The following is a 26,345-nucleotide window of genomic DNA, read 5'->3' on the forward strand; positions in this document are numbered from 1 at the left end:
CCAACAAGGCTATTATTCGAACTCCCTTTAAAATGCCAACGTTGGAGTCCATAATGACAGATCTTCCAGGAAGTAAGTGGTTTTCCACGCTAGATTTGACGAGCGCATTCTTTCACGTTGTGCTCGATGAGAAGTCACGACATCTCACCAATTTTTTTGCTGGAGATGGGATGTATCGTTTTAAACGTTTACCATTCGGCTTAACAAACGCACCCGATACTTTCCAAGAAATCATGCAGACCGTCGTATTAGCTGGATGTAGAGGAGTGCGAAATTATCTGGATGACGTTCTAGTTTTTGGTATGACTAGAGAGGAGCACGACGAGAATTTGCGAGCCGTGATGGAAAGGCTTCGTGAGCATAACGTTTGCATCAACGAAGATAAGTGCGTATTCGCTGAGCAGGCTGTCAAGTTTCTAGGTTTCATGGTTGGACAGGATGGCCTTAGACTTGAAGACGAAAAACTCAAAGCTATTCGGGAGTTTCGAACACCAGAGACCCAGCAGGAGGTCAAAAGCTTCCTAGGATTGATGAATTTTGTAGAAAGGTTTATACCATCTAGAGCGGACAAGACCGTGCGGCTTAGAGAACTTGCTAAAGCAGAACAATACTACTGGGATGCGGAATTAGAAAGCGAGTTCAAGTTCCTGAAAGATCATGCTCTGAACACGATTGCGAAACTGGGATATTTCGATGTCCAGGACGATACTGAGCTTTTCGTTGATGCCTCTCCAATAGGTCTGGGGGCGGTGCTCGTCCAATACAGCAAACAAGGAATACCCAGAATCATCTCGTGCGCATCGAAGTCCTTAACCGATGTAGAAAGAAAATATCCCCAAACGCAAAAAGAGGCGCTGGCTATCGTTTGGGGAGTCGAGCGTTTTACTTTTTACTTGACAGGAAAAGCATTCGTGATACGCACCGATTCTGAAGGAAACGAATTTATTTTCGGAGATGGTATAAAGACGAGTAAGAGAGCAGTTTCCAGAGCAGAGGCATGGGCACTGCGTTTGCAGTCCTACGATTTTACTATGAAACGGATTCCCGGTAATCTTAATGTAGCTGACGCTTTATCTCGGTTAATATCGAAATCCCAGGTAGACGAACCATTTGAAGAAGATAATGAAAAGCACCTATTGTATTCGCTTGACATTAGATGTATGAGGATAACGTGGCAGGATATTCAGCATGAATCTGACAACGACGTCGAATTATGCGAAGTTCGAGCCGCAATGGAATCAGGGCTGTGGTCACAGCAGCACTCACGGTATGCGATACAAGCGAAGTATTTGAGGAAGTTGGACTCCATGGTGTTCAAGGAGGACAAGATAGTATTGCCACGAACACTGCGAACCATGGCACTGGAAGAAGCTCATCAAGGCCATTTGGGTTGTCCTGCTATGAAGAGAATCCTGCGAGATTATTTCTGGTGGCCAGGATTGAGCACAGATGTGGAAAAATTTGTTAGAACATGTCTTACGTGTATCTCGATTTCTAGAAAGAACCCACCCATTCCTCTTTCGTGTCGCGAGCTCCCAGAAGGACCTTGGGAAATCCTTCAGGTGGACTTTCTATCTATTCCTGGTTGTGGATATGGCGAGTTCATGGTCTTGGTAGACACATATTCTCGTTTTATCTCGGTAGTAGAAATGAGAGCTATTGACGCTAAAACTACGAATGAAGCACTGCAGAAAGTATTTTTACCTGGGGACTTCCGCTTTTGCTGCAAAGCGACAATGGGCCCCCATTCCAGAGCAGTGAATTCGTCGATTTTTGGGAAGCAAAGGGAGTAAAGATCCGGAAGTCCATTCCGTTATGCCCACAAACCAACGGAGCAGTAGAGCGCCAAAACCAGGGCATAACGAAAGCAATTACGGCAGCTAAACTGGAAGGCGAATCTTGGAAGAAGGCTCTACAACAATATGTCCATGTACACAACACATTAAAACCGCACGCTAGACTTTGCATTACTCCCTTTGAGTTATTAGTTGGCTGGAAATATAGGGGAACCTTTCCAGCCCTCTGGAGCTCAAAACAGGAGAAGGTCGATCGAAATGACATACGCGAAAAGGATGCAAATGCAAAATTGCAGAGCAAGCTGTATGCGGACATGGAACGCGGGGCCAGACCATCCGATATTTCTGCTGGTGATATAGTACTCATGGCCGTTCCAAAGAAAACGAAGACGGATCCAGCGTTTTCCGATGAACGTTACACCGTTATTTCAAGGCATGGTGCTAAGGTGATCGTACGGAGCGATCGAGGAGTGCTTTACTCGCGTAACGTTCAAGACTTCAAGCGACTACCTATATTTGATGACGAATTCACGGAGGGTGATGATTCGATAAAGAGTGCAAGCATAAATCCACCACCAGAAGATGAGGAATCGACCAAGTGTTTGAATGAACCCGGAACTGATTCGGAGAAGACAATATCGAGACCAAAACGCATTATTCGAAAACCAGAACGTTTGAGGGACATGTTCATGTATCGTGTTTATCAGTAAGGAATTGCTGTCAGGTAAATCAATTGATATTTAAGTTAAATCCACTCAAAATAAACTCATTACGTTTTCGAATAACATCTATATTATCCACAGGCAACTTTACTACCTATAGCATCAACCGGTAACGTGTTAACCACTGTCATGTTATATGACACTCTAAGTGCTTAAATATAAACTGTTTCGATACATAAAATTGACAATAAAATAGATTTACCGTATAAAATTCCTTGTTCTAGCTGCCCGTCTGTTTTTTTCCTTGTAAATATTTTTAGGTTCGTTCTTAGCCTCCAATCTTGGTTCTCCGATGAACTTTTAATCGCCTGGGTTATTCCGGTAATTCCATATCGCCTTTTCCGTCAGTTCTGCATCGGCGATAGACGAGGTTCTGCTTCCGGCGGTTTCCATTTGTTGTTCGGATATTTACTAAGTCTTAGGTTGGTGAACATTTTTTCTCCCGAAAATTAATCTAACTGCCAAGGTTGAAAAAAATTAATTTGCAAACGGGACGAGCTGAGATGGGACGAGAACAAAGAGACAAGTAACTTATACGGTAAAGGTTTAGATTGGCGTATTTATTTGTGTTGGTAATAAAATTAATCACCACGGGACATTACCATGATGATATTCGGTCATACTCGGCTATGTAGTTATAGAGTTTTCATGGTATACATTTTGCACCTTGCTCTACACATTTAAATATCAAAATCTGGATACCTTAGTTCGGTACAAACAAAATACTTGTGGATTCGTTTCACACCTTTCAAAACGTAGCAAACAAAAGTAGACAAATGTTTTATTTATCGTTTTTTATCGATTTTATCGCGCATATCAACCGAGGGGGCAACCACCATATATGTTACAAACTAGCAACACTATAACCAAAGACCGGCGGAGTGAAAAAACTGTCATAACCTGTCGGAACAGCAACGTACGAAAAGGCATGAAATCGTGAAAATAAAATGTGTTTCAATAAGAAATATCAAGATCAGAGTTTTACCTAGCACGGAGAATCATTTACAGGCAATCGTTAATGCTAGAAAATTCGAAATCATGAGTAGGGTTGAGTAAAAGATATTTTAGAAGGTGGGATAAACATTGTCGCTGTGGTCGTTGTCCGGAACATTTTTGTTGGCGAGGATAGGGGATCTAAATGTCAAAGAAGAAAAAAAAAATACATACGATTAGCTATTACACATGTTTCGGACAGCAGAACAAAGGGAACCGAAGCGACAATCTTTATCTGGTAACTAAAATATCTTTTGGTTAAGTAAATAAAAAAAACCCTATGTAGGACAATTGTCATTATTCATATTCTCAGATAGACATAAGCAAAAAAACAACTGTTTTTTTTTCGGTATGCGAAAAATAATGTCCATGCAGTTGGTCATGTAACATTATATTTTGGCTAAATAAATATTTGCACAGTAATCTATTCTTCGGTGAAATTAGCAAGATGTATTATTATAAATAGAAGGACAGTTTTTTTTGCTGTATTAATAAAACAAAATATACGACGTTTGTTTAAAAGCGTAACGTATTTTTTCCTAGTACATAGTCTGATTGTAGGGTAACAAGCTGATTTGGTTAAATGTGTTAGTATCAATTAGAGAGTAGAGGAGAGGGAAATTGTAGATTGATGGTAAATTTATAATAAAAAAAAAAAAAAAGTTTCGGCACGGCATATTAATTAAATTGGGAACAGGGCCGTTCGTATAAAGAGCTTTCTAAAAAAAAAAAAAAAAATGGGAGAAAGCTTTCCGACGGGAAGTGAGAGAGAGAGAGAGAAAAAAAAACAAACAGCTTTCTGAAGATTGAGAAGGATGGATAGCAAGCACTAGTATCGGGGTTGAAAAAAAAAGCAAGGATGGAGAATGAGTCGGATCAGTTTGGAGATTACAGTTCAGATGAACAGACGTGTGTGCAAATAAGTGGAATATTGTAAAAAAAAAAAAATGGCGTCATCCCACACTTCGTTTCGTCTAAAATTGGTTTATTCTCTGCTTAGTTCTCGAGTTATGCAGAAATTTGTGTTTCATTTGTATGGGAGCCCCTCTTTCCAAAGAAGGGAGGGGTCTCTAACCATCTTAAGAACCTTCCGCGGCCCCAAAAACCACTGCATACAAATTTTCAAGCCGATTGGTTCAGTAGTTTCGGAGTCTATAATGTTCAGACAGACAGAAATTCATTTTTACGTTTATAGATTTAGCGTAATGGTGTCTTCGAGACATTTTATCAGTAAGCTAATGCACTTCTTTGGAGGTATTCAGCTTACTGATCAATCCCCCTAAAAGTAAGATAAAAAAAAATCCACTTCACAAGTTACAAGGAATGATTCTTCATAAAAGTTGTAGCAAAAGTTCTCCTGAAAAACTTTGTCGGAGACACCAAGTTCGTAATTCCGTTACTTTTAGAGATTTTTCACATTTTATGCTGACAACCCCATAAAATGGGTTTTTCGTCATATCTGTTTCATTTTCATATCCACATTTTTTGCATGTTCTAGAAAGTTTTAATATAATGTTAAAATACGCCGTTTGGTGGCTATTGCGACTTAAAAACTTGAAAAATAAAAAAGTTGTAACAGTTTTATTGCATTTTTTTTTAGTCATATTTGATTTATACGCACAACAAAGTACAAAAAATGAACTTTTAAATAATACCAGAACTGTAGATTTGTAAGCGCTTGTAAGGAATGTTTCATCAAAAAACATTTCCTACTATGCAAAGCAAAATCAATCTCTCATCACAAGGAGTCAAGGAATGTAATTGTCGCTGAAAATGCAAAAAAACAAGCAACAAAAGAGAATAGCGATAAGTCTTTGTCCTCATCTGCAGAAGATAAAGACAAGTTTGTGTTCCATTTTATCTGCAACAAATATGGAAAAGTAATTGTTGTGAACTTTTCAAACTGCGATAACTTGTATATTTTAGAAGTAAAACACAAATTATGTCAACAGATTGCTACACGCCAAAAAAAGCGTTCCCGAATTCGTGAACCAGCAAAAATACACCGTGATTTAATTCATGGATTCGGGAACACCAGTAACGTTTTCCAGAACGTTCCAGAAAACGTGACTGTATTCCCGAATCCGTAACTGTTGTTCATGGAAAAATACACCGTGAACTCGTTAGTTCACGAATTCATGAACTCTTTTTTTTGCGTGTATGTTTATGTTTAGACATTGAACACTGATACTTATTTGACTAAAAACTAACTACTTCTCAAAATGAGCGACAGGCGATCATTGTCCTATTCTGTTGCAGTTTGGGACAAATGTTTGTTGCGAGTTGAGTTTGTCCCAACATTTACAAGAGAGGACAATGTTGTTGTCATTGGCAATGTTGTTGTTTTACATTCTCTGCAAGGAGTTAATGAATTAGCGCACCACGCGTCTCCATATGCTTGTATATGCATATACGTCGAACATGTTCAAAACTTGTTGACATAAAAAACAAGAAATCTCCAAAAGTAATGAAATTACGAACTTGGTGCTTTCGACAAAGTTTTTCGGGAAAACTTTTGCTACAACTCTTGCGATGACAAATACCTTGCATGTTGTAAATTGGAAAACATATTACAGTCGACTCTCTACATCTCGATGTTCTATATCTCGATATCTCTCCCTATGTCGATGGTTTCCTTGGTCCCTTCAATCTACATACATTTGGGCATTCTACATCTCGATAACCTCCCTATCTCAATATCTCTCTATTTCGATGTATTCTGTTCATATTTTGCTCTGGATTCACTCTCTTTATGTCGATATGTTTAAATTTTTAGGCTACTAGACCATCTTTGGAACAAATCAACAACAAGAAATGACTTTTGTTTTGTTGTCGTTTTTCATAGCAACGAGCTTTTTGGATCTAGTACTCATTTCAATTTTCCTTCCATTGCTCGATCTCTCCATATCTCGATGGTCCCTTCAATATCGAGATGTGGAGAGGCGACTGTATTTTCATCTCACTTTCAGGGGGATTGATCATAAGGCTTCATACCTTCAAAGAAGCACATCGACATACTGACAAAATGTCTCGAAGACGCCATTACCCTTAATCACTACTCTCTCTCCACTACTCACCCCATTTCACTGGGGTAAGTGGAAAAACAACTCCTAATTTTCAAATCTATTTCCATAAATTTCAAGCGACCAAAATGGAATGAATTATCGCACAATTGGTACAAAATTGACTGTTTTTGATACCCCATAATGATTTATTGCATTTAGATCATATATACTGGTTTTACAATAGTTTAAACATGAACTATCGATTTTTCCTTTCCACTTCCCCCAGTGTATCTAATAGAAAACATTTTAACTTATATATAGGAAATCATTTGCATTTCATAGTTTACTTCATCAAAATGGGGACGTATCTATATATTCAAATAGAGAAAATTGATCTTGAAACTAACGCAATTATACTACCTCTCACATTACTAATTTGGTTTTATCATGAAGGAAATTTTAACATCGCGTACATTTGCGACCGTTTCATGCACAATCATGTCAACCGCACGTTCGTTAATGAAGTTATCTGCTCAGTGGCTCAGTGGAAAAGTACCTCCTGCATGTGAATGCGATAGCACCGAGCACACTGTTTTCCGGTTTTCAGTTTATTTCGCATGCAGGCAGGGTGGGAGTCAACTGAAGGTTCAGTGATTGTAAAATCGGTTTAAATGACGGGCAGACATGAGTTCGACATAATGATTGATAGAACGAATGCATCCGATGCCTTACCTTGATGTACGATTCGAAATCAAGCATTTAAGAATTAGTTTACAGTAAGTTGCTAGTTGAAGCTTCAAAATGGCATGGCAAATTGTATTTACTGAAAAAAAAGCAAATTTAATTTTCATCTGTGAAAAACATCAAAGTATCCAAAAAATATCCTTGGAAAAGCATACCTTTATCCATTTCGCTTCGCTTCGGTGGTTAGTCAAAATGTACTGCCGTAATCTGGAAAAGGGACGTATTAGCCATTTTCCAATAATGGTGTTAACGAGTAGTACTCATCGAACTCTTTAACAGAAAAATGAAAAACGCATACGTATACGCGCATACGTCACTTTTTCAGATTACGGCAGTGTAGGTATTTAGTGGAGTACTGGTAAAAACGTAATTAAAAAGCCATAATTCATAATCATTTCTGAGAGTTTGTTCGAAACGGATCAAACAATGTCTGGGCTCTGTCTCAATTCAAGTATTAAGTAATAGTCTGGGTAGATCGATTGATAAAATTAGTTTATTTATTGTATATTCCATTAAAAGCATAACGGTTTTCATGATAGATTAAAAAAAATGATCTGTTATTCTCATATCTATTGTTGAATTCTTCTGAAATTCCAAAACACAAAACTACATATAATATTGAGAAACAAAATAACATAATTCATTGCCATGAATTTTCTTGAAACAAATGCGCCACATCAAATTAATGCTGTATGATATACTACTGGCTCCTCTCTGTAAAATATGAAATAAAAAGAGTAACAAAATTAGTTGTAGTCGTTCATGTACAGCAAATAAAAAAGAACTACTTATTACTTAATTGCACTCTCTTGATGCTAAATATGGCACTTCACTTGTACATTTTTTCCCTTACCTCATTAACATCTGGTGTACTGATCCAACAAAACTGTTCATCGCGAAGGAGTACCATTTACCGGAATGCAAAAGCGAAATAATTTCCGCATAATTAAATTTCATATTTTTTTCTCATCTAATATCCTTTATCCACAGGGGACCTGATGGACGTGCTGGCCTTGATAAACTCTGCCATCAACTTTATTTTGTACTGTTCGATGAGTCGCCAATTTAGAAACACTTTTAATTATCTGTTCCGTCCGAAAATTTTCGACAAGTGGCTTCCGGTGGCCCAGAATGAAGAAGACACGCCAGCAGGTCGCCGAAACCAAGATGGAGCGACTACACAGATAACTCAGGTCTAGCAATCGAGGGGACGCCCTAATTGCCGCCATTGTTGCTCTGTGCTAATGACGAGAATATTCAGTTGGCTTGTTTTCGGTAATCGCCGGACCGAAACGGCTCCAACAGAGTGCGCGGTGCTTTAGTGTCGTCTCCCGATAGCCAACCTTAGCGACGGTTTTCAACGATAACTGGCTTCGTTAGTGCAAGTAGGTATGAAGTTGTGATTGCATTTGACAAAACTCTTTTCTGAAAAATAGAATCGCAATTGAGAGTATATATTTACCAAGGGATGAAACAACATTTTTCATTTTCAAAATACCAGTACCACAAATGTAGCCGAAGAAGAAGATTAGTGTACCACCCCATTTTATACTAGCGACTTGTAACACTCATGCACCTAACTTCACCGAAATGGTAATTGGATTGATTCGGAGGAACAAAAACAAGCTTGCTGCAAGCTGCTGAGAATTCAAATGAACTTCATGAACGCCATGAGCTTCAAATGTTAGCAACATTTTTTTTTAAATTTTATGAGTTTTAATTTTTTTGTAAGAGAACATCCATGAACAACGTCAATCTAACGTAGGTAGCGCAAAAGTTGGTAATTACACCTATGATGAACTGCAAAAAGCTGCAGTCCATCACTATTGCAAGTGGAGAATGTTTACCTCATTTACTCAAGTTTTGTTTGTAATTCATACAACTTTTAACACGCAATTCGATATTCGGTTTGGAGTGGCTTTTAGTTGTGAACAATGGCGTTGAAAATTTTATTTCATCGCCGACGTTTCGATCCGGGGATGGGATCTTCTTCAGGGCCTGTTGTTTTATTAAAATAATAATTTTCAACAAACTCAAACTATCTTCTTTTTACATAAACTTACTCAATGGCAGTAAATTTTCCAATCACCGCTATATTCGTACAAAGTTTTGTCATTTGGTTGGTGGAAATTGTTTCTGGTCTCACTGTTGGTGTAAAAGTTAGTTTAATAAAGTGTTTTTTTTTTCATCTAAAACTGTCTTACTTATAAGTATAGGCAAAATATATTACTTTGAACACTTTTCGACACTAATTTTATCACACACTATAGGGGGTATCTTGCAGCCGATTGATGGGTGATTACTGTGTGTTCCCGGGTAGAGGTGAATAACAAACAAATAACATGACAATAGCAAATTTTGCTGTGATATCAGATTTTGTTATTCTTATGTTATTCATAAATAACATAAAATAGCATCCCAACAACAAGTTTTGTTATAATAGTAAAATTCATCATTCATATGTTATTGTAAAAAAGAGCAGAACAACAAATGTAGAACACATTTTGCAATCATAGCAAAGTTTGTTTATTCATTTATCATTTGCTTTTCCAACATCAATAATAACTGATTTTGATATTTTCTTTTTTTCGAATATTTTGCTATTGGTTTGTTATTATAATAGCAAAATGAGTTATTTGCTAGAGCAATGTCTGTTATTATTTTTGCTATTTTAGCAACTATATCAAACAAACTAATATCATATTTTGCTATTAAGTTATTCATATATTAATAGTAAAATTTGATATTATTTTGCTGTTTTCTTCTACCCGGGTTGTGTATATAGGGTAGTTGAATATATTTATGTTGATTGAGTAGTGTGGTTTTCATTGTAGATTGATCACTACACTGAGGGCTTGATTGTAGTAGCGTTGTGACACATTTCCAACACTTGCAGAGCTTGATGTTTTAGGTGATGTCTACGATGGATGGGTTGATTATGTTAGTAGGTGATACAGTGGTCTATTAGAGCAGCTTTTTTCCTTTAATTGTTGTATCGTGGAATCCGTGTATGTATTCTCATTTAGCATGTAGCATGTTGTAGCATGTTCTAAAGCGTATTTCCATAGCTTTAGTGTCCATACATACGCGTTTGGAGCTTCAAATAATGACCACTCACAATAATCATCCATCCTCCGGCTGCAAAACAACACCTCTAGTATACGACAAACAAGAAGATAGTTTGAGGTTGTTAAAAATAATATTTCAATAGAACAGCAAGCCCTGAAAAAGATCCCATCCCCGAAAAGAAACGATGGCGATGTAATAAAACTATCAACGGTATTACTGAAAACCACTCCGAGAATCGAACTACAAAATTCACTGTTCAAAACAATTCTCAATATAACACGTAATCTTGTTTACAAATATAATAGCCCTGTTTGTCTGTCCGGTGACTAGCCAACCAGACGCAGCACGCGGGGAAATTCTCACATAAAATAAAATATGTGACACTTCAGTCGTGCGGTAAGACGCGCGACTACAAAGCAAGACCATGCTGAGGGTGGCTGGGTTGGATTCCCGGTGCCAGTCTAGGCAATTTTCGGATTGGAAATTGTTTCGACTTCCCTGGTTAGCCTTGGTCATCGTGTTAGCCTCATGATATACAAATGCAAAAATGGTAACTTGGCTTAGAAACCTCGCTGTTAATAACTGTGGAAATGCTTAATGAACACTAAGCTGCGAGGCGGCTCTGTCCCAGTGTGGGGATGTAATGCCAATAAGAAGAAGAAGAAGAAGAAGAACACTTCAATTCTTTTTTACTATCAGATGCAGAAAACAAAATCAGTGACAACCTTAGATAACCAGACACAGCATTTGATGAAAAAAAAATCACAGACAACAGACGTTGAACATTTTGATTTTTTTTAATGCAGAAAAGAATCTAAACACTTGCCACGGGCGCTTCTGCGTCCACAAATAAACTAGTTTATTAATAATTATCCTTTAGAAATGCGGAAGCCTTGAGCTTCACAACTGAGCGGGGCAAAGTACGATTCCCAGCCTTCATTTTTATGCTGCAATAAACTATGAACTTTTTAAGCATGTAGCTTGCAAACAATACGGAACTAAATTCTAATTTGGAGGATCATGACCAGGGAATCTATATTCGAGCAATGCCTAACAATATACCCTTTGTCATCAACAGAGTTTGTTACTGACAAACGCACCTTTGAACAAGCCTTTATCAGAACCCGAACACAATATGACAAGAATCATTTGCCTTGCATGCTCTGATATTTCCGAGAATACGAAGCTATTTTTGTAATCAGAGTAAGATTCTCGAATATTTCCATAAAACATAAAACCGAAATTTGCTGCAGAAAATATCCAAAATAACGGAATGAAAAGTTATCAAAAAAATTGTCTTCGTTTTTGTAGCGGCCAAATGTTTCGGATAGGTATTTGTCATTATTTTCTCCGTCAAAAACAAAGCTTTGTCGTTGGTTCTATTTGTCGCTTGTTTCGCATTTCGCATTCGCAAGAAAAATTGATTCCCTGATCATGGCTTATGTTGCAAATTCAAGTCATATAATATCAAATTACATTTATTTTATTTATTTATTATCAGACTAAGGCCGGAGTGGCCTGTGCTGCACATAAAAGTCTTCTCCATTCAGCTCGGTCCATGGCTGCACTTCGCCAACCACGCAGTTTGCGGAGGGTCCGCAAATCGTCCTCCACCTGATCGATCCACCTTGCCCGCTGTGCACCTCGCCTTCTTGATCTTGATCGTTGTCGAGAACCATTTTCACCGGATTACTGTCCGAAATTCTGGCTACGTGCCCGGCCCATTGCAGTCTTCCGATTTTCGCGGTGTGAACGATGGATGGTTCTTCCAACAGCTGATGCAACTCGTGGTTCATTCGCCTCCTCCATGTACCGTCCACCATCTGCACCCCACCATAGATGGTACGCAACACTTTCCTTTCAAAAACTCCCAGTGCACGTTGGTCCTCCACGAGCATCGTCCAGGTCTCGTGTCCGTAGAGAACTACCGGTCTTATAAGCGTTTTTTGGGGGCAGCAGGGACTATGTCCAAGGGCTTGACGATCCCTCCCCAGGCCATCTGCGAGTTGTGGCGCCTGCCTAGGATGTGGTGGGGTTTGACAGTGGGCCCTGTTAAACCTCTATAAAAAAAACTGCATGAATCCGCAAGTAGGCTCCGCCAAAGCGACCGTGTGCCGCTCAAAGCACACAAGCCCAAGTCCCGGTGTTAGGTGTTAAAAAAAATATTTTAAATTTTTTATTCCATTTCACAAATATGAATCATTTTATGCCTTGGAAAGGCAAAATGCGTGAACGGTACCAGTTTTTTCTTGTCGAAAATGCTTATAGAATCTAAGCTAATAGAATCCCAGGTACTCAGAAGTCATTCATATTAAACTACTAGCGGTGAAAGTTATTTCATGGAAATCTACGTTGTTTGCAGTATTTTTTACGAAAATAAAAAGAATGACTAAAATTTTCAAAATTTTCTGGGGTGACAAAATCGGGTCGAAATCGTAAATCGGGACGTGACAAAATCGGGTCGAAAACGTGATAAAATCGGGGGTAGACAAAATCGGGGAGTGACAAAATCGGGTCAATACTGTATTACGAACGACATAGAAGATAATGCGACTCGATACAATCGGCAACGACCTAGGCGACGAATAAAGGATCACGTTGGGAAGCTTGTAACATGGAACTGCAAGTCGCTAGGCTTCGCAGGTTGCGACAGGATAATCTACGATGAATTACATCCCCGCAACTTCGATGTCGTAGCGCTGCAGGAAATCTGCTGGACAGGACAGAAAGTGTGGAAAAGCGGGCATCGAGCGGCTACCTTCTACCAAAGCTGTGGCACCTCCAACGAGCTGGGAACCGGCTTCATAGTGCTGGGAAAGATGCGCCAACGCGTGATTGGGTGGCAGCCAATCAACGCAAGGATGTGCAAGCTGAGGATAAAATGCCGTTTCTTCAACTATAGCATCATCAACGTGCACTGCCGGCTGAAAAACAACAAAGCCCCTGGAGTTGACCAACTACCAGGAGAGCTGTTTCAATCTCAACTGCATAGCACTAGTGATATTTATGTGTTTGTTTTGAAATGTCTATCCAGATTGCTATCAGAAATCAAGGTGGGCGTGATCCTTGATTTCAATCTAGGATAAAAATCACAGAAGCATAAGGATTACGATTGTATGACATTTACCAGAATGATTTTTGCCAGAAAACCATTCCCCGCGTTTATTTGCATGCTCCAAATATGTGCATGAAAATACATTTAAAATCACAACATATTTTTATCTGTGCACCATTGCTTAAGTCCTGGCAAACGCCCATTTTTTAATAAGAAGGGACCACATCCTCCATTGCGCTAATCCCGACAAACCCCTACTTTTAAAGAATGAATCACATCTGTCATTGCCTTAATCCGGGCAAGCGTCCTGGTCAAAGTTTCTCAAAACGTATCCACTGCAGCGGCGAGAAAGATTCCAAGCGCCACCACTGACTGGCACCAATAGACGGATGCGAAAAACTGCCGTCATGCAGGACGTCCTCAAGCGATGAAAACGCACGTGTGTAAATTAGCGCAGCCTGCTTGTTTCGAAATATTTGCATTTATTAGAAGTTCATGCTAGCGGTGTGCGCCGGTCCGGAAAATCGCATCACGCCTGAAGCCATTTTACCCGGCGGTTGTTCCATGTAAAAAATGGGAAAATGTTCGTGAAATCCACGGAAAATTTCTGATTTTCCGGGGGAAATTGTTCAAAATGTGGATATCAACAAAATGGATTTCAACGGCAAATCGTTCAAAATTTTCATAAGAACTCATTGGAATTTTTGACGAATATTTACGCAGGCCTAGTCCCACTCAGTGTTGAGAAAAACTCAAAATCTCAAAACTCATAAACGATTCAAATCACTCGTGAGTTGAAACGCACCCAACTCAGCACCTAAAAAATCATGGCTGAGTTGAATCATCCATTTGAATCATCGTAGGTTTCTTTTGTTCTCCTTCGTAAAATAACAGTAAATCAACGTCCAACACATAGAACAATGGATACTCTTGCGTGTGTAAACGATAAATTGCCCCCAAATTTATTATAAACACTTTTTAGAGCGAAATGATTTTTTGGGAAATAAGTGAAATGATCCGTTTTAGCATGAAAAACTCAGACGTGATGCATTATTTTAAAATCGCAAACGAGTTTGTTCTCGCGGGAGCGCTCAATCATTGAGTTTTATGAATAATTTTACCAACACTGGTCCCACTTCAAAAATCCTACTCTGTTTGTATTTTGGATAGTAGTTTTTGAACACGATTGATGGAATTACAATACATTTTAGGCAGAATGAATACCTGCAACTGTTCTGTCATCCGTGTTTCTCGCAGGGCTGCATGCAATGTAGTTCTTCGCTATATGGGGTCGACCACGTTGAATTAAATGCCACCTGAAACAAACATTTCGCTACGTATTTATTCCGCAAAAGTACACAAAATATGGCAGGTCTTGTCTCTTGATTTATTTTAGATTTTATCTTATCAGTCAGAATAAGGGCTATACAACATTTTCATGCTACGGCTGACAATAATTTTATCATTTATTGCTTCCGTTGCATGAGTCGTCATCTACCAACAGTTTATCTGATAATTCTGGCATACGCGTAACATCATAATTGGAACAATTTCAACTCTAGGTCAGGGTTACATTATCAATATGCTGTACAGTGCACTCACATTACTTTGTTTTTTTTTCTGCTAACTTCAATCAGTTTAAGAATTTGATTAGGGGAAAAGACGGCTTTGGCAGGTTTTGTTCTATTATTGTCAGGGGGGTTTTTGTCGACCAAATTTCATGAAATTTGGCCACAATATTCTTTGATATGCAAAGAATGTTTAGGGCAAATTTGAGCATAGTCAGTCATAAAAAAAACCCTGCCAATAATAGAACAAAACCTGCCAAAGCCGTCATTCCCCCTATCACTTATGTGCCGGACATTTAATTTAAAGAAATATTGATTTTCAGTATTATTAATGCTACTTTCATCATTCTACAATTGTTCATGCTTCCAAAAATATTGATGGGATAAGGTACTTGGAAAAAATTAGGTCCCATTTAAACAGAAACTTCCCATTGAAATCGGAAACACGGTTCGCGGCATTTCAAAGTATATGGATTGACAAAACCAATTTGTAGAAATGTGGGAAGTCGCCACTGTTCCTAGCCCTGACTTGCGACGTCTCCAACTTCCTGTTTTTTTGCTAAATAAGGCCAATACAAATATTTCAAAACAATTATGACCCCCCCTTCGAATTTTTTTGCCCAAAAATAATATTTTGAGGGGGCAACAAAAAAAAATTTAGGATTTTCAAAGTATTCTTTAACAAATTCGAGGAGTTTTTTGATTTTTAATTTATTTTAATATTTATTTTTTATTATCCCCCCCCCCTTGACCTTCCGGAGATCAGTGGGACATAATTTTATTTAAATATTTGTAACGGCCTAAGTTTATATGAAAAAGTTCTGAAGGCACATGGTCCGTCTGGTATACTTCAAAATCATCCAGGTTGGCGCTCAGGGAAAAAGACCACTAGCCTATTCATTGCGATGTCTCGGATTTCATCATTTTTTAAATCAATTGTTTACATTGGAAGAAGTTGAAAGCGAAGAACAAAAAGTTTGTGTTTAAATTTGTGTAAAACCATTTTGAATGATCTAAATGAAATCAATTATCGTGGGCTATCAAAAATAGGCATTATTTATTTTATTCAATGTTGGTCGCTTGTGATTTGTGAAAATGCGTTTGAAATTCAAGATTTGTGTTTACTAAATACAACTGATGCTACCTTACCGATGGAATTGGAAACATCCCTAGTAACATTCTGGTTTTATACTGGTTTTATAACACCCTTGAAGAGTAAATTATGGTCTTTAAGAGCGTTATAAAACTTAAAATGTTACTTGGGATTCGTCAGCCAAGTACCTAAATTCATGACGCACCTTTTGCAGCAGAGCTGAAGTTTTTTTTTTGTGCAAGCTACTTCTTCCATCAGAATTACTTCCTCGTCGATGTTTGATGAATGTGTTTAATGAATTTTCATCCGAACTGTCACCGAAGAAATTGTGATATAGAACCCCCCATGGTCACAAATAAGTTGAGAGTTCTATAGTTTTTGGGTCTAATTTCATCCCATTCATTCATGAGATGGTGGACTGAATCATTAAGTTCTCTTCTCACGCAATACGGTTTGTATCGAGAACAAATACTTCATCAGTGTTCACCATCCAAACGATTAAAAGTATATACTAGGTATAAACACTTGGGCTGAATAAAAGGAACAGTTGCTCTTCCTTCTGACAGAAAGGTAGTGTTTTTTGGTCCAACTCCTAGTAATGTTTTCATCACCATCACTGGACTACAGAATAAATAGAAGTGAATGTTTTGTCTTCTTCGAACATTGTATTCTTAGTAAAACTATCCTTAATTGACGAGGCAAAAATCCAAACCATTTGGTATTAAACATTTTTTTATATTACACGTATATTTTGCGGAATACACTTATTATGCTCAAGAAAAATATTCAAATAATACCAAAAAGTGATCAGCTTTATCTCAAATTACGGTCAGTACGTTGATGGACCAATGATGAATTTATAATTGGATGTGCGTAGATTGTAAAACGAGATTGGGTGAAATTCTAGTTACGTTGGAAGATTCGGCAAAGGATATCAAATGTGCAAATCTGCATTTGGATGGTGGATACTCGACAAATCTGTGCAACAGCGTGCACACTGCATAACGCTCCGCCCTTTAAGGTAACTGTACCACTAGCACTAGTTAAGCTGGTAATTTAACCATTTAACGTTCAATGACCATGCGTCTCCACATTCAGTCAGAATTATCGGCAAATTATCTCTTCTTCGTTTATTATAGAGAGAACAGGACAGAACGCACCCACCGGACAAAATGATATTTGATACTTGATGGGCTAAAGCTCTTCGATGAACCTACGCTGAATGGAGTATCCTTCTCCACTGGACTCGATCCTGGGCCAAACGCTTACAGTCAGTCGCTATGAATCTTAAGCGCCCTCAGGCCCTCTTCAACTGCAAAAAGCCATCGTGTACGCGGCCTTCCACGAAGCCTACGGGCTCTTGCAGGTTCTCTTCTAAATATTATCCTCGCTTGACGCTCTTCCGGCATACGAACAACATGTCCAGCCCACCATAGTCTGCTGTGTTGTATAAGCTTAATAATATCCAGCCCTTTATACACCTGGTGCTACTAGTGATTCATGTGACGCCGCCAGATACCGTTCTTCTGTTTACCGCTGAGTATTGTCCGCAGCAACTTACGCTCAAACACTCCGAAAGCTCTCCGATCAGCCTCCTTTAACGTCCATGTTTCATGGCCGTATAAAGCCACCGGAAGAATCAGAGTAGTATATAGCGCGAATTTTGTCGTCGCTTAAAGACTACGGGACTTAAGCTGGTTACGAAGTCCGCAATAATCCCTAATTGCAGCTGCAATACGCTTGTTCACCTCGCGGGTAACATCATTATCGCACGTCACGTCACTAATGTTCCAAAATACGCTAATTCTTCCATTACTTAAAATTTTTCACCGTTTCACTGCCACCACCACTAATGAACCCACGTTGATTGCTAGCGACCATGAACTTCGTTTCACTGGTACTGATCGTGGGTCCAATCCTCGCTGTCTCCCTCTTAAAAGGCTCAAAAGCATCTGGTACCGCTTCTTTGCACACCAGCTCTCCCAATTACTTCCTGGAGCGCTATATTGTACAGTAGATTCGTGAATGCATCACCCTGCTTCAATTCACAAATGATGTCGATATTTCATCCGCAAACCTTACGCTTGATTTCGATCCATCCAACGTTATACGAATCAGTCGTATCAGTTTCGCCGGAAAACCATATTATTATTTATTTATTCAGAATAGGGCCGAAGTGGCCTGTGCGGTATATAAGAGTCTTCTCCATTCGGCTCGGTCCATGGCTACACGTCGCCAACCACGCAGTCTACGGAGGGTCCGCAAGCCATTTTCCACCTGATCGATCCACCTTGCCCGCTGTGCACCTCGCCTTCTTGTTTCCGTCGGATCGTTGTCGAGAACCATTTTCACCGGATTACTGTCCGACAGGGGGCAGCAGGGACTATGTCCAAGGGCTTGACGATCCCTCCCCAGGCCATCTGCGAGTTGTGGCGCCTGCCTAGGATGTGGTGGGGTTTGACAGTGGGCCCTGTTAAACCTCTATAAAAAGCTGCATGTATCCGCAAGTAGGCTCCGCCAAAGCGACCGTGTGCCGCTCAAAGCGCACAAGCCCAAGTCCTGGTGTTAGGTGGGACGCTAAACAGCCCTGACACGACGGCCCTCCGACGAGACAGGAGGTTTGCGCAGGCCCAATAAGCCGCCTGTAAAAACAACTATTACGAACGACATAGAAGATAATACGACTCGATACAATCGGCAACGACCTTAGCGACGAATAAAGGATCACGATTGGAAGCTTGGAACATGGAACTGCAAGTCGCTAGGCTTCGCAGGTTGCGATAGGATAATCTACGATGAATTACATCCCCGCAACTTCGATGTCGTAGCGCTGCAGGAAATCTGCTGGACAGGACAGAAAGTGTGGAAAAGCGGGCATCGAGCGGCTACCTTCTACCAAAGCTGTGGCACCACCAACGAGCTGGGAACCAGCTTCATAGTGCTGGGAAAGATGCGCCAACGCGTGATTGGGTGGCAGCCAATCAACGCAAGGATGTGCAAGTTGAGGATAAGAGGCCGTTTCTTCAACTGTCTGTCCGATTACTGTCCGACATTCTGGCTACGTGCCCGGCCCACCGCAGTCTTCCGATTTTCGCGGTGTGAACAATGGATGGTTCTCCCAACAGCTGATGCAACTCGTGGTTCATTTGCTTCCTCCACGTACCGTCCGCTATCTGCACCCCACCATAGATGGTACGCAGCACTTTCCTTTCGAAAACTCCAAGTGCGCGTTGGTCCTTCACGAGCATCGTCCAGGTCTCGTGTCCGTAGAGGACTACCGGTCTAATGAGCGTTTTCTAGATTGCCAGTTTGGTACGGCGGCGAACTCTATTCGATTGGAGCGTCTTGCGGAGTCTAAAGTACGTACGATTTCCAGCCACTATGCGTCTCCGAATTTCTCTGCTGGTATCATTTTTGGCATTCTTCTACCACCTCGATTTCGTTACCACCGATGCAAACTCGCGGTAGGTGGCTCACATTGTCTTCTCTTGAACCTCTTCCTATCATGTATTTTGTCTTCGACGTGTTAATGACTAGTCCGACCCGCTTGGCTTCCCTCTTCAGTCTGATGCAGGCTTCCTCCATCTTCTCAAAGTTACGTGCCATAATATCTATGTCGTCGGCGAAGCCAAATAGCTGGACGGACTTATTGAAAATTGTACCACTCGTGTTAATCGCTGCTCTCCGAAAATTGCCTAGACCGGCACCGGGAATCGAACCCAGCCACCCTCAGCATGGTCTTGCTTTGTAGACGGCTAAGGAGGGCCCTCAGATGATGTGTCTGCAAGTCATACTCCCGGAATTTATCAAGGATTTGTCTCAGGGTGAACATTTGATCCGTCGTTGATCGGCCCATCATCGCTAATAATTATTATGTTAACCGATGCACCGTCACTTTCACTATTCAACAAAGTCTCGAAGTGTTGCTACCACCTGGCAGCCACTTCGGTTTTATCTGTCAGCAAATTCTCTTCTTGGTCGTTGCACATGACGGGAGATGGCGTTGTCTTTCTCCGCACGCCATTGATAGTCTCATAAAACCTCCGCATATCAAACAAAATTGCCTAACTCATAAAATCACTTATATGGTATTTTTTAGGGCATCTCTGAAAAAATATGGCCGTAACAGTTCAATATTCGTTATTGATTATCGATTTGCAATGGGAAAATTGGGAAAAATCCTCTCGTTTTTACTTAAATTTAACGGTGTTCACATCTCCCGTAAGTTATAGTTCTATCCGTTAAGACAAAACAACCATTCTGGCGTTTTCTCCAGGCCCATTGTAAAATAAGCCTTTAGCTTTCATCCAAATATGCCTTTAACTTCTTTAACATATTATTTCCGGACAACCACATGGAGTTGTCTGCAAACATATTTCTCGTTCCGTAAATATACTGACTTTAGGGAGGTTCTTCCGCATACCTTATCGATCAACACTTCCATACATTTCCTTCCCTTCCATTACTTTCCCATTTTTAGCATTAGCAAAATATCTAACCCTACTTTCTATGTTTTTTTTTATTGCAGATCACGAACCGAAGCTTCAATCATGGAAGTGAATATCAATTGTAACAATTCATCGAGAGGATTTTATTAAATTTATCTGTAATGAAACAAATGTGATTATAAAATGATGTTTAAATTAGGATGTTTATAAATTATAATTTACACCATTACATGAATATTTATTTCTCATATGTGTCAATATGTTTTTAAATCTAACAAGCCTGCGCAATGACTTTTTGAGCCCCGTCCATTGTTGTTGGCCAATATGACATAAAATGTTAACATTTACTAGACATTCAAAATATGAGCAACTTTTGTTAATAGAAAAAATAGTGTATATAATGATTAACATTTAATTTTTGGAAGCGAAAGGGTAATCATGAATTGGGTACATTTTGTTTGAATCATCATCAGGGAGGCTAATGCAGTTTCTTTCAGACGCTTTGTCGGCTTTCAACATTGATCATAAGAAAACCTTGGAACCATGATGATACTTAAATACAAATTTAACCAGTTCAAGTAAATTTTTTTAAATTTACATTTTACTTATACAGAAAACAATCATGAGTGGCCATCTCTAAAAGAGTTAATGAAATTAATTTCATCAATGTAATACAACCAGTACAGAAATGGTAAGTTATATTCTGTAATACATGTTAATTTTGAATTTTCTAATAAATAATTGTAAATGAGAATATCGTTTAATTATTTTTAAATATCCGAAGCACAAAATATATTATTTCACAAAACGTATTTAATATTTAGCTTCTTGCCTTTACGTATACTAAGTATACACAAATGCTATATTTTTGCTCCAAAAACAAACTTTTAATAGGAGGCCTGGAGACTCATTGTGTGATATACCAATCAAGAGAGTTCGGCGAACGGGAATCCTGTCCCATTGGTTCCTATTGAAAATAAGCCGGGCTATAAGATTTATGAATTGTTGTTTGTTAATAAATACTAATAAAAGTCATGATAATAACTACATCGTTAATTATTGAACGTGGCAGAATGCATTCTTTTAAAATTACGACGAATCGTCTCCGGGATATAATAAAATCAAGACCTGAGGCAACCTCGTTGAACGCCCGTTGTAGACCCAGAAACGCTTCTCGTTGTCCGTAATTCGTTTTTCGAAAAGGTATCCTCAGCATTCCGATATTTCGCAGTGCGGTAAGTCGAGTAAGTTCAAGTTTACTGACTCCAGAACTTCCTACAGTTAATTCTGCCTTTGAGCGTATCAGCAACGATCATTGCCTGTGCAATGTACCTCCGCAATTGTAGTCAAAACGTCTTGGTCATCGAGATCCAAAATTCATTTTTACTCCAGAAACGTCTAGCCCAAATTTCAGGTACTTACCCTTAACCGATTTGCTCGCAACAAGTTGCATTCGACTTGTAATTCTGAAAATTGGTTACATCGGACAGTGCGTTCGAAAGTTGTCGCCAAAATACATGTTTTATTTATTATATTTGAAAAATTCATAAAAAGAAAGTCTCGCAAATTTTCGGGGCACTTATCTCTAACCGATTTGCACGCAACAAAATGCATACGATGTTGAATCCTGTCCCATCATTTCCTTTTAAAAAATAGCCAGATTGGGCTATGAAATTAGAAGTGATGGCCAAGATTTATTTTTTACGACAGAAACGCTTAAAAAGTCTCGCTCATTTTTCAAGCATTTACGCTTAACCCAGCGGTGCTCAGCACCTTAGGCGTTTTTTCCCTTAATTTACTGTTTACACAATAAAAATCAGCTTTGACCATACAAATTAGCACTTGGTCGAAAGATTTCAAATATATCTATATTGGTGTTAAATTCACTCCGTACAAAACGATCAAAGTAAAACAAAAGTACGGCCCGTGGGCCGCAAGGTAATTTTACTTTGATCAAGTCGTACGGAGTGATTTTAACACCAATATTCGTTTTCATACTTATCCTCAGCTGATAGATATATTTGGAAGCTTTCGTCCAAGTACTTGAAGGGTGGAAGCTCATTTTTATTGTGTGACTAGTTAATTAAGGGAAAATCCTGTTCCATTGAAAATTGGTAACATCGGACAATGGGTTCGAAAGTTGTGGCCAAAATACATTTTTTAAACCAAAAACTCATAAAAAAGTCTCTTGAAAAAGTCTACCTAATTACTATTAATAAGCTTTAATCATTGTCAAAAATGAATAAATCATCAATCATAATCGTTAATCATAGAGTTAAATGATTTAATCATTACCAATTTAATCATTCATTGGAAGCTTTATTCATTAACGCTCTGGTCTCCGGAGCTTAAGTTCGTAAGTTAAAAAGTTCGTTTTTGGAGTGAAATTATAGCCTTTCGGTACAACTTTGGTCTACGAGAAAGGCAAAAACATACTATTCTAATTGTTTTTTTTTAATGATTGGAAAACACGTTGACTATATGGTTATAATGATGGCAAAAAGAAAATGATGGCAATTGGTGGTGACGTCACGAACATGTACGCTTCGTACAAAAAGATGAATGAGCACAATTTTATTAGCCAGAGAAAACCGCTCAAAAAACCCTACTTACGTAAAAGAACAAATAAAAAATTGTGATTGTGACACCCATTAATTTCCCGACGTAATTGTGACACCATTTATGTTTGGGGAGTCTTGATGTGGTTGAAAAAACAATCTTAAACAAAATTTATTGTTCAACATCTATCTTCTGTTGAATTCTTTTCTTTCCTCTCTTAAGGCATATTGAACGTGATCCTGCGACACTCGACATATTGAATCTAAGAAGTTAAGACAACTGGAAGGAGCATGTTATATATTTCGTTCCATATTAAATTCGTTTCATTTATTTGGTCTCGAGGGTCATATCTGTCGTATGTTGACATTGTGATTTCGACACAGTATGAGGCTCATTTGTGTCAGCTTTCACTTCTCTACAGTTGGCACCTTTCCATGTTTACAATACTTGTGTTAGGCAGCTCAAGCTGAATGAGCAATTACTCGTCTTGAAAGCAATTGAACATGTTAGCCTCTGTATGTAGTCCACCTTAATTGCAACGAAGGGAAACTTGATTATGTTTTTGTCAAGTGTAGCGCTTTCATCTAATCACTTCTTCATAGGCACAGGTTGAGTTCAGCTTCCAGATAAGTTGATTTACTGTTTAGCTATACATTTATTAACGATTAAGGTTATCTTTTTATTATAACATATTCTCTAAATACAATTATTGTCATATCAGCCTAAACATTTGGAAATTGAGCTGAAACAATCTAAAGCCCGAAACTAAACCCTTGATTAACGCTTTTTCTCTTTAAAAGAACACAAAAATATATAAAAATTACCGAGAAACTTATGACCCAGGTTAGGCCAACAACTTAGAATTGGAAAATAAATTTTATTTTTAACACCTGAATTCCTAATCTACTTGAGTTATTGCGATTAATATTCAGTTATGAAACTATCCTTTATAATGCAAAACTTAATCAACGACAAACTCGCAGCATTGCTATGAAAGAAAACATTGATGAAGAAAAAAAAGATGAATACTATTCTCGAATTCTTGGGTTTCCAAATTGCAGTGGATATTATCAAATTTTACTCACAAAAACCCTGATTGATCCACTTAGCGGTGATGGTACCTTAAAAATATTGGTGTGATTTTCTTAGCGCGATTTGTAACTTATATTTCAAGCTCTATCTGGTAAAAAGGTGAATGTCGCAAGAGAGAATTCTCTTCGTCGACTTCCCCTCTTTTGAATAAAAGTGACAAGGATGAAATTTCTTTTGACTTTATCACCTCAGAATGCAAGTTCGCATTGTTTTCTATCGTTCTGAGATGATAAACCGTAAAGAAATCCGCTGCTTGTCACTTTTAAATAAAAGAGGGGAAGCCGACGAAGAGAATTCTATCATGCGACATTCGCCCTTATTCTAGATAGAGCTTGATTTGTACACCTTTCGAACTAAATCTTCCACATGTTGTGCAATTGCACAAATCGAGTTTCAGACATACTAAATTAAGCTATTATTGTCAGCGTTTCTTTTAAGACCTTATCATATTTGGCCCGAAGAATTTGTAGGTATATCGAAGATTGTTGAGACCGAATTCCAGAACGCTTGAACTTGAATAACGGAATAACTTCCCTGACGATGATAGGTTAAAACATGCCAAAGTCGTCATTTTAACTCGCAGGAAGGGACGTTCCGATATTTCCGATATATCGGAATATCGATATATTTGTTTCGATATCCGATATTTTTGTATCGATACATTGCTTTCAATATATCGGCCATATCGATATTTTTGCTTTCGATATCGATATATCGAATGAGAAAAAAATTAACACAAAAACATTATGTGAACACAAAAATATTATCTTGAATGTTTGAAAGTGCAGCGCTTGACAAAAAAATATGCATCCCTGATAAAATCAATCCTCAATTGGATCATACGCCGTTATGTGTTATTGTGTTTGCTTTGCCAGTACGAATTTGGGTTAAAGCTTATATGAGAAACATCATCGAACGCACACAAACGAATGATAATGCTACAAAACTGACTAGCGTACCAAGCATCCCATTGAGAAACAGGAAAAATGGAACGATACAAGATTGCTAGCACACATGCGCTCCCCAGCAAACATTCACTAGTTTAACTAATATCAATGTGGTAATTCAAGCGATTGTCTCTAGCTTGTCTGCCTGTCTTTCTATGTACAACGAACGCTTATTAGGCTTTCTGCGAGCGTGAACGCACACGCACATTTCACTCACACTTTTACTCATTTTGTTTGCAGCCACGAGCAGCTGTCACGGCAAAATCAAATGGGATTGTTTGCAACCACAAACCGTGCGTTCGTGTTGGTGAGAAATGTCGGCAAGACCCTAATGTACATTGCAAGAGCACCACTCTACTGCTGTAAATAGTATATTTGTCTCATCTTTGCTTGATGTACAATCTATATAGGCCTGAGATGCAGTTCGTGGCAATAAAGGAAGTGTAGTTTTCGTTCAACTGTCATATAGAACAGTCTTTAATAATCCGTGTTTTTCAAATCTCTGAAAATGGCTCCACCAAATAGTATGGATTTTCTTTGAAAAAATTGTGTTGAATAAAATTTCCAAGTGCAAACATGTGAAATACAGCGGAAATACTATCAACTTATCGAGACATCTAGAAGTACATCATCCAACATTGATGATAAGCTTCAAAAGGAATGGAGATCCTGATGGATCTCGCACTCGATTGAATAGTAAACTTATTTTCTCCGGTGCATCACGACCTGAACCATCTGCGTCTGCAGGCTCCGATCCTGCCCATGGCAAACCATTGGAAAACGATCAGAAAACGGACGATGATTGGGCTAATGATCCAGGACCTTCCCAAGCAAAATAATTTTCGACCATTCTGAAGGCTTTCGAGAAATCCTCTAGCATTGTTGAGGGTACTATTTTGGCATAGTACAATGATTTTGCTGTCAGCTGAGTAACTTATTTTTATTTGTAGGTGGACGTCGTTTTGCCACTGTTGTATCGAACATTCTGTATTTTATTTGCAAAGATAATAGTCCCTTTGCTGTTGTTGAGGGTGAAGGTTTTCGGCTTTATGAAATATTTGATGCCCGCATTCAAAGTGCCTTCGGCGAAATATTTCAAAAAAGAGATGGTTTTGAAATATGAAGCATTATCAGATCATTACAAGGCCAAGCTCAAGAACGTGCAACATTTGTGTCTCACGATGGACATCTGGACTAAAACGATGGCAGAAAAGGGATACCTCGGCATAACGGCACATTATCAGGAAGGAACAG

General features: G+C 38.8%; 1 protein-coding gene across 2 annotated transcripts in view; it reads left to right on the forward strand.

Annotated features, from left to right (window-relative positions):
• LOC134215899 (G-protein coupled receptor dmsr-1-like) overlaps positions 1-21,237 on the forward strand; it is a 167,494-nt gene extending 146,257 nt beyond the window's left edge. Inside the window, exons 4-5 of one of the 2 annotated variants that reach the window (XM_062694989.1) lie at positions 8,251-8,649; positions 20,574-21,237. In XM_062694989.1, the coding sequence (XP_062550973.1) occupies positions 8,251-8,459 (209 nt within the window). In that variant the 3' untranslated portion in view covers positions 8,460-8,649; positions 20,574-21,237. The remainder of the gene's footprint in view (positions 1-8,250; positions 8,650-20,573) is intronic. The other variant, XM_062694988.1, reaches the window with a different exon arrangement.
• The last annotated feature ends 5,108 nt before the right edge of the window (positions 21,238-26,345 follow it).

This window comes from Armigeres subalbatus, chromosome 2 (genome assembly GCF_024139115.2).
Source record: "Armigeres subalbatus isolate Guangzhou_Male chromosome 2, GZ_Asu_2, whole genome shotgun sequence".
NCBI lineage: Eukaryota > Metazoa > Arthropoda > Insecta > Diptera > Culicidae > Armigeres > Armigeres subalbatus.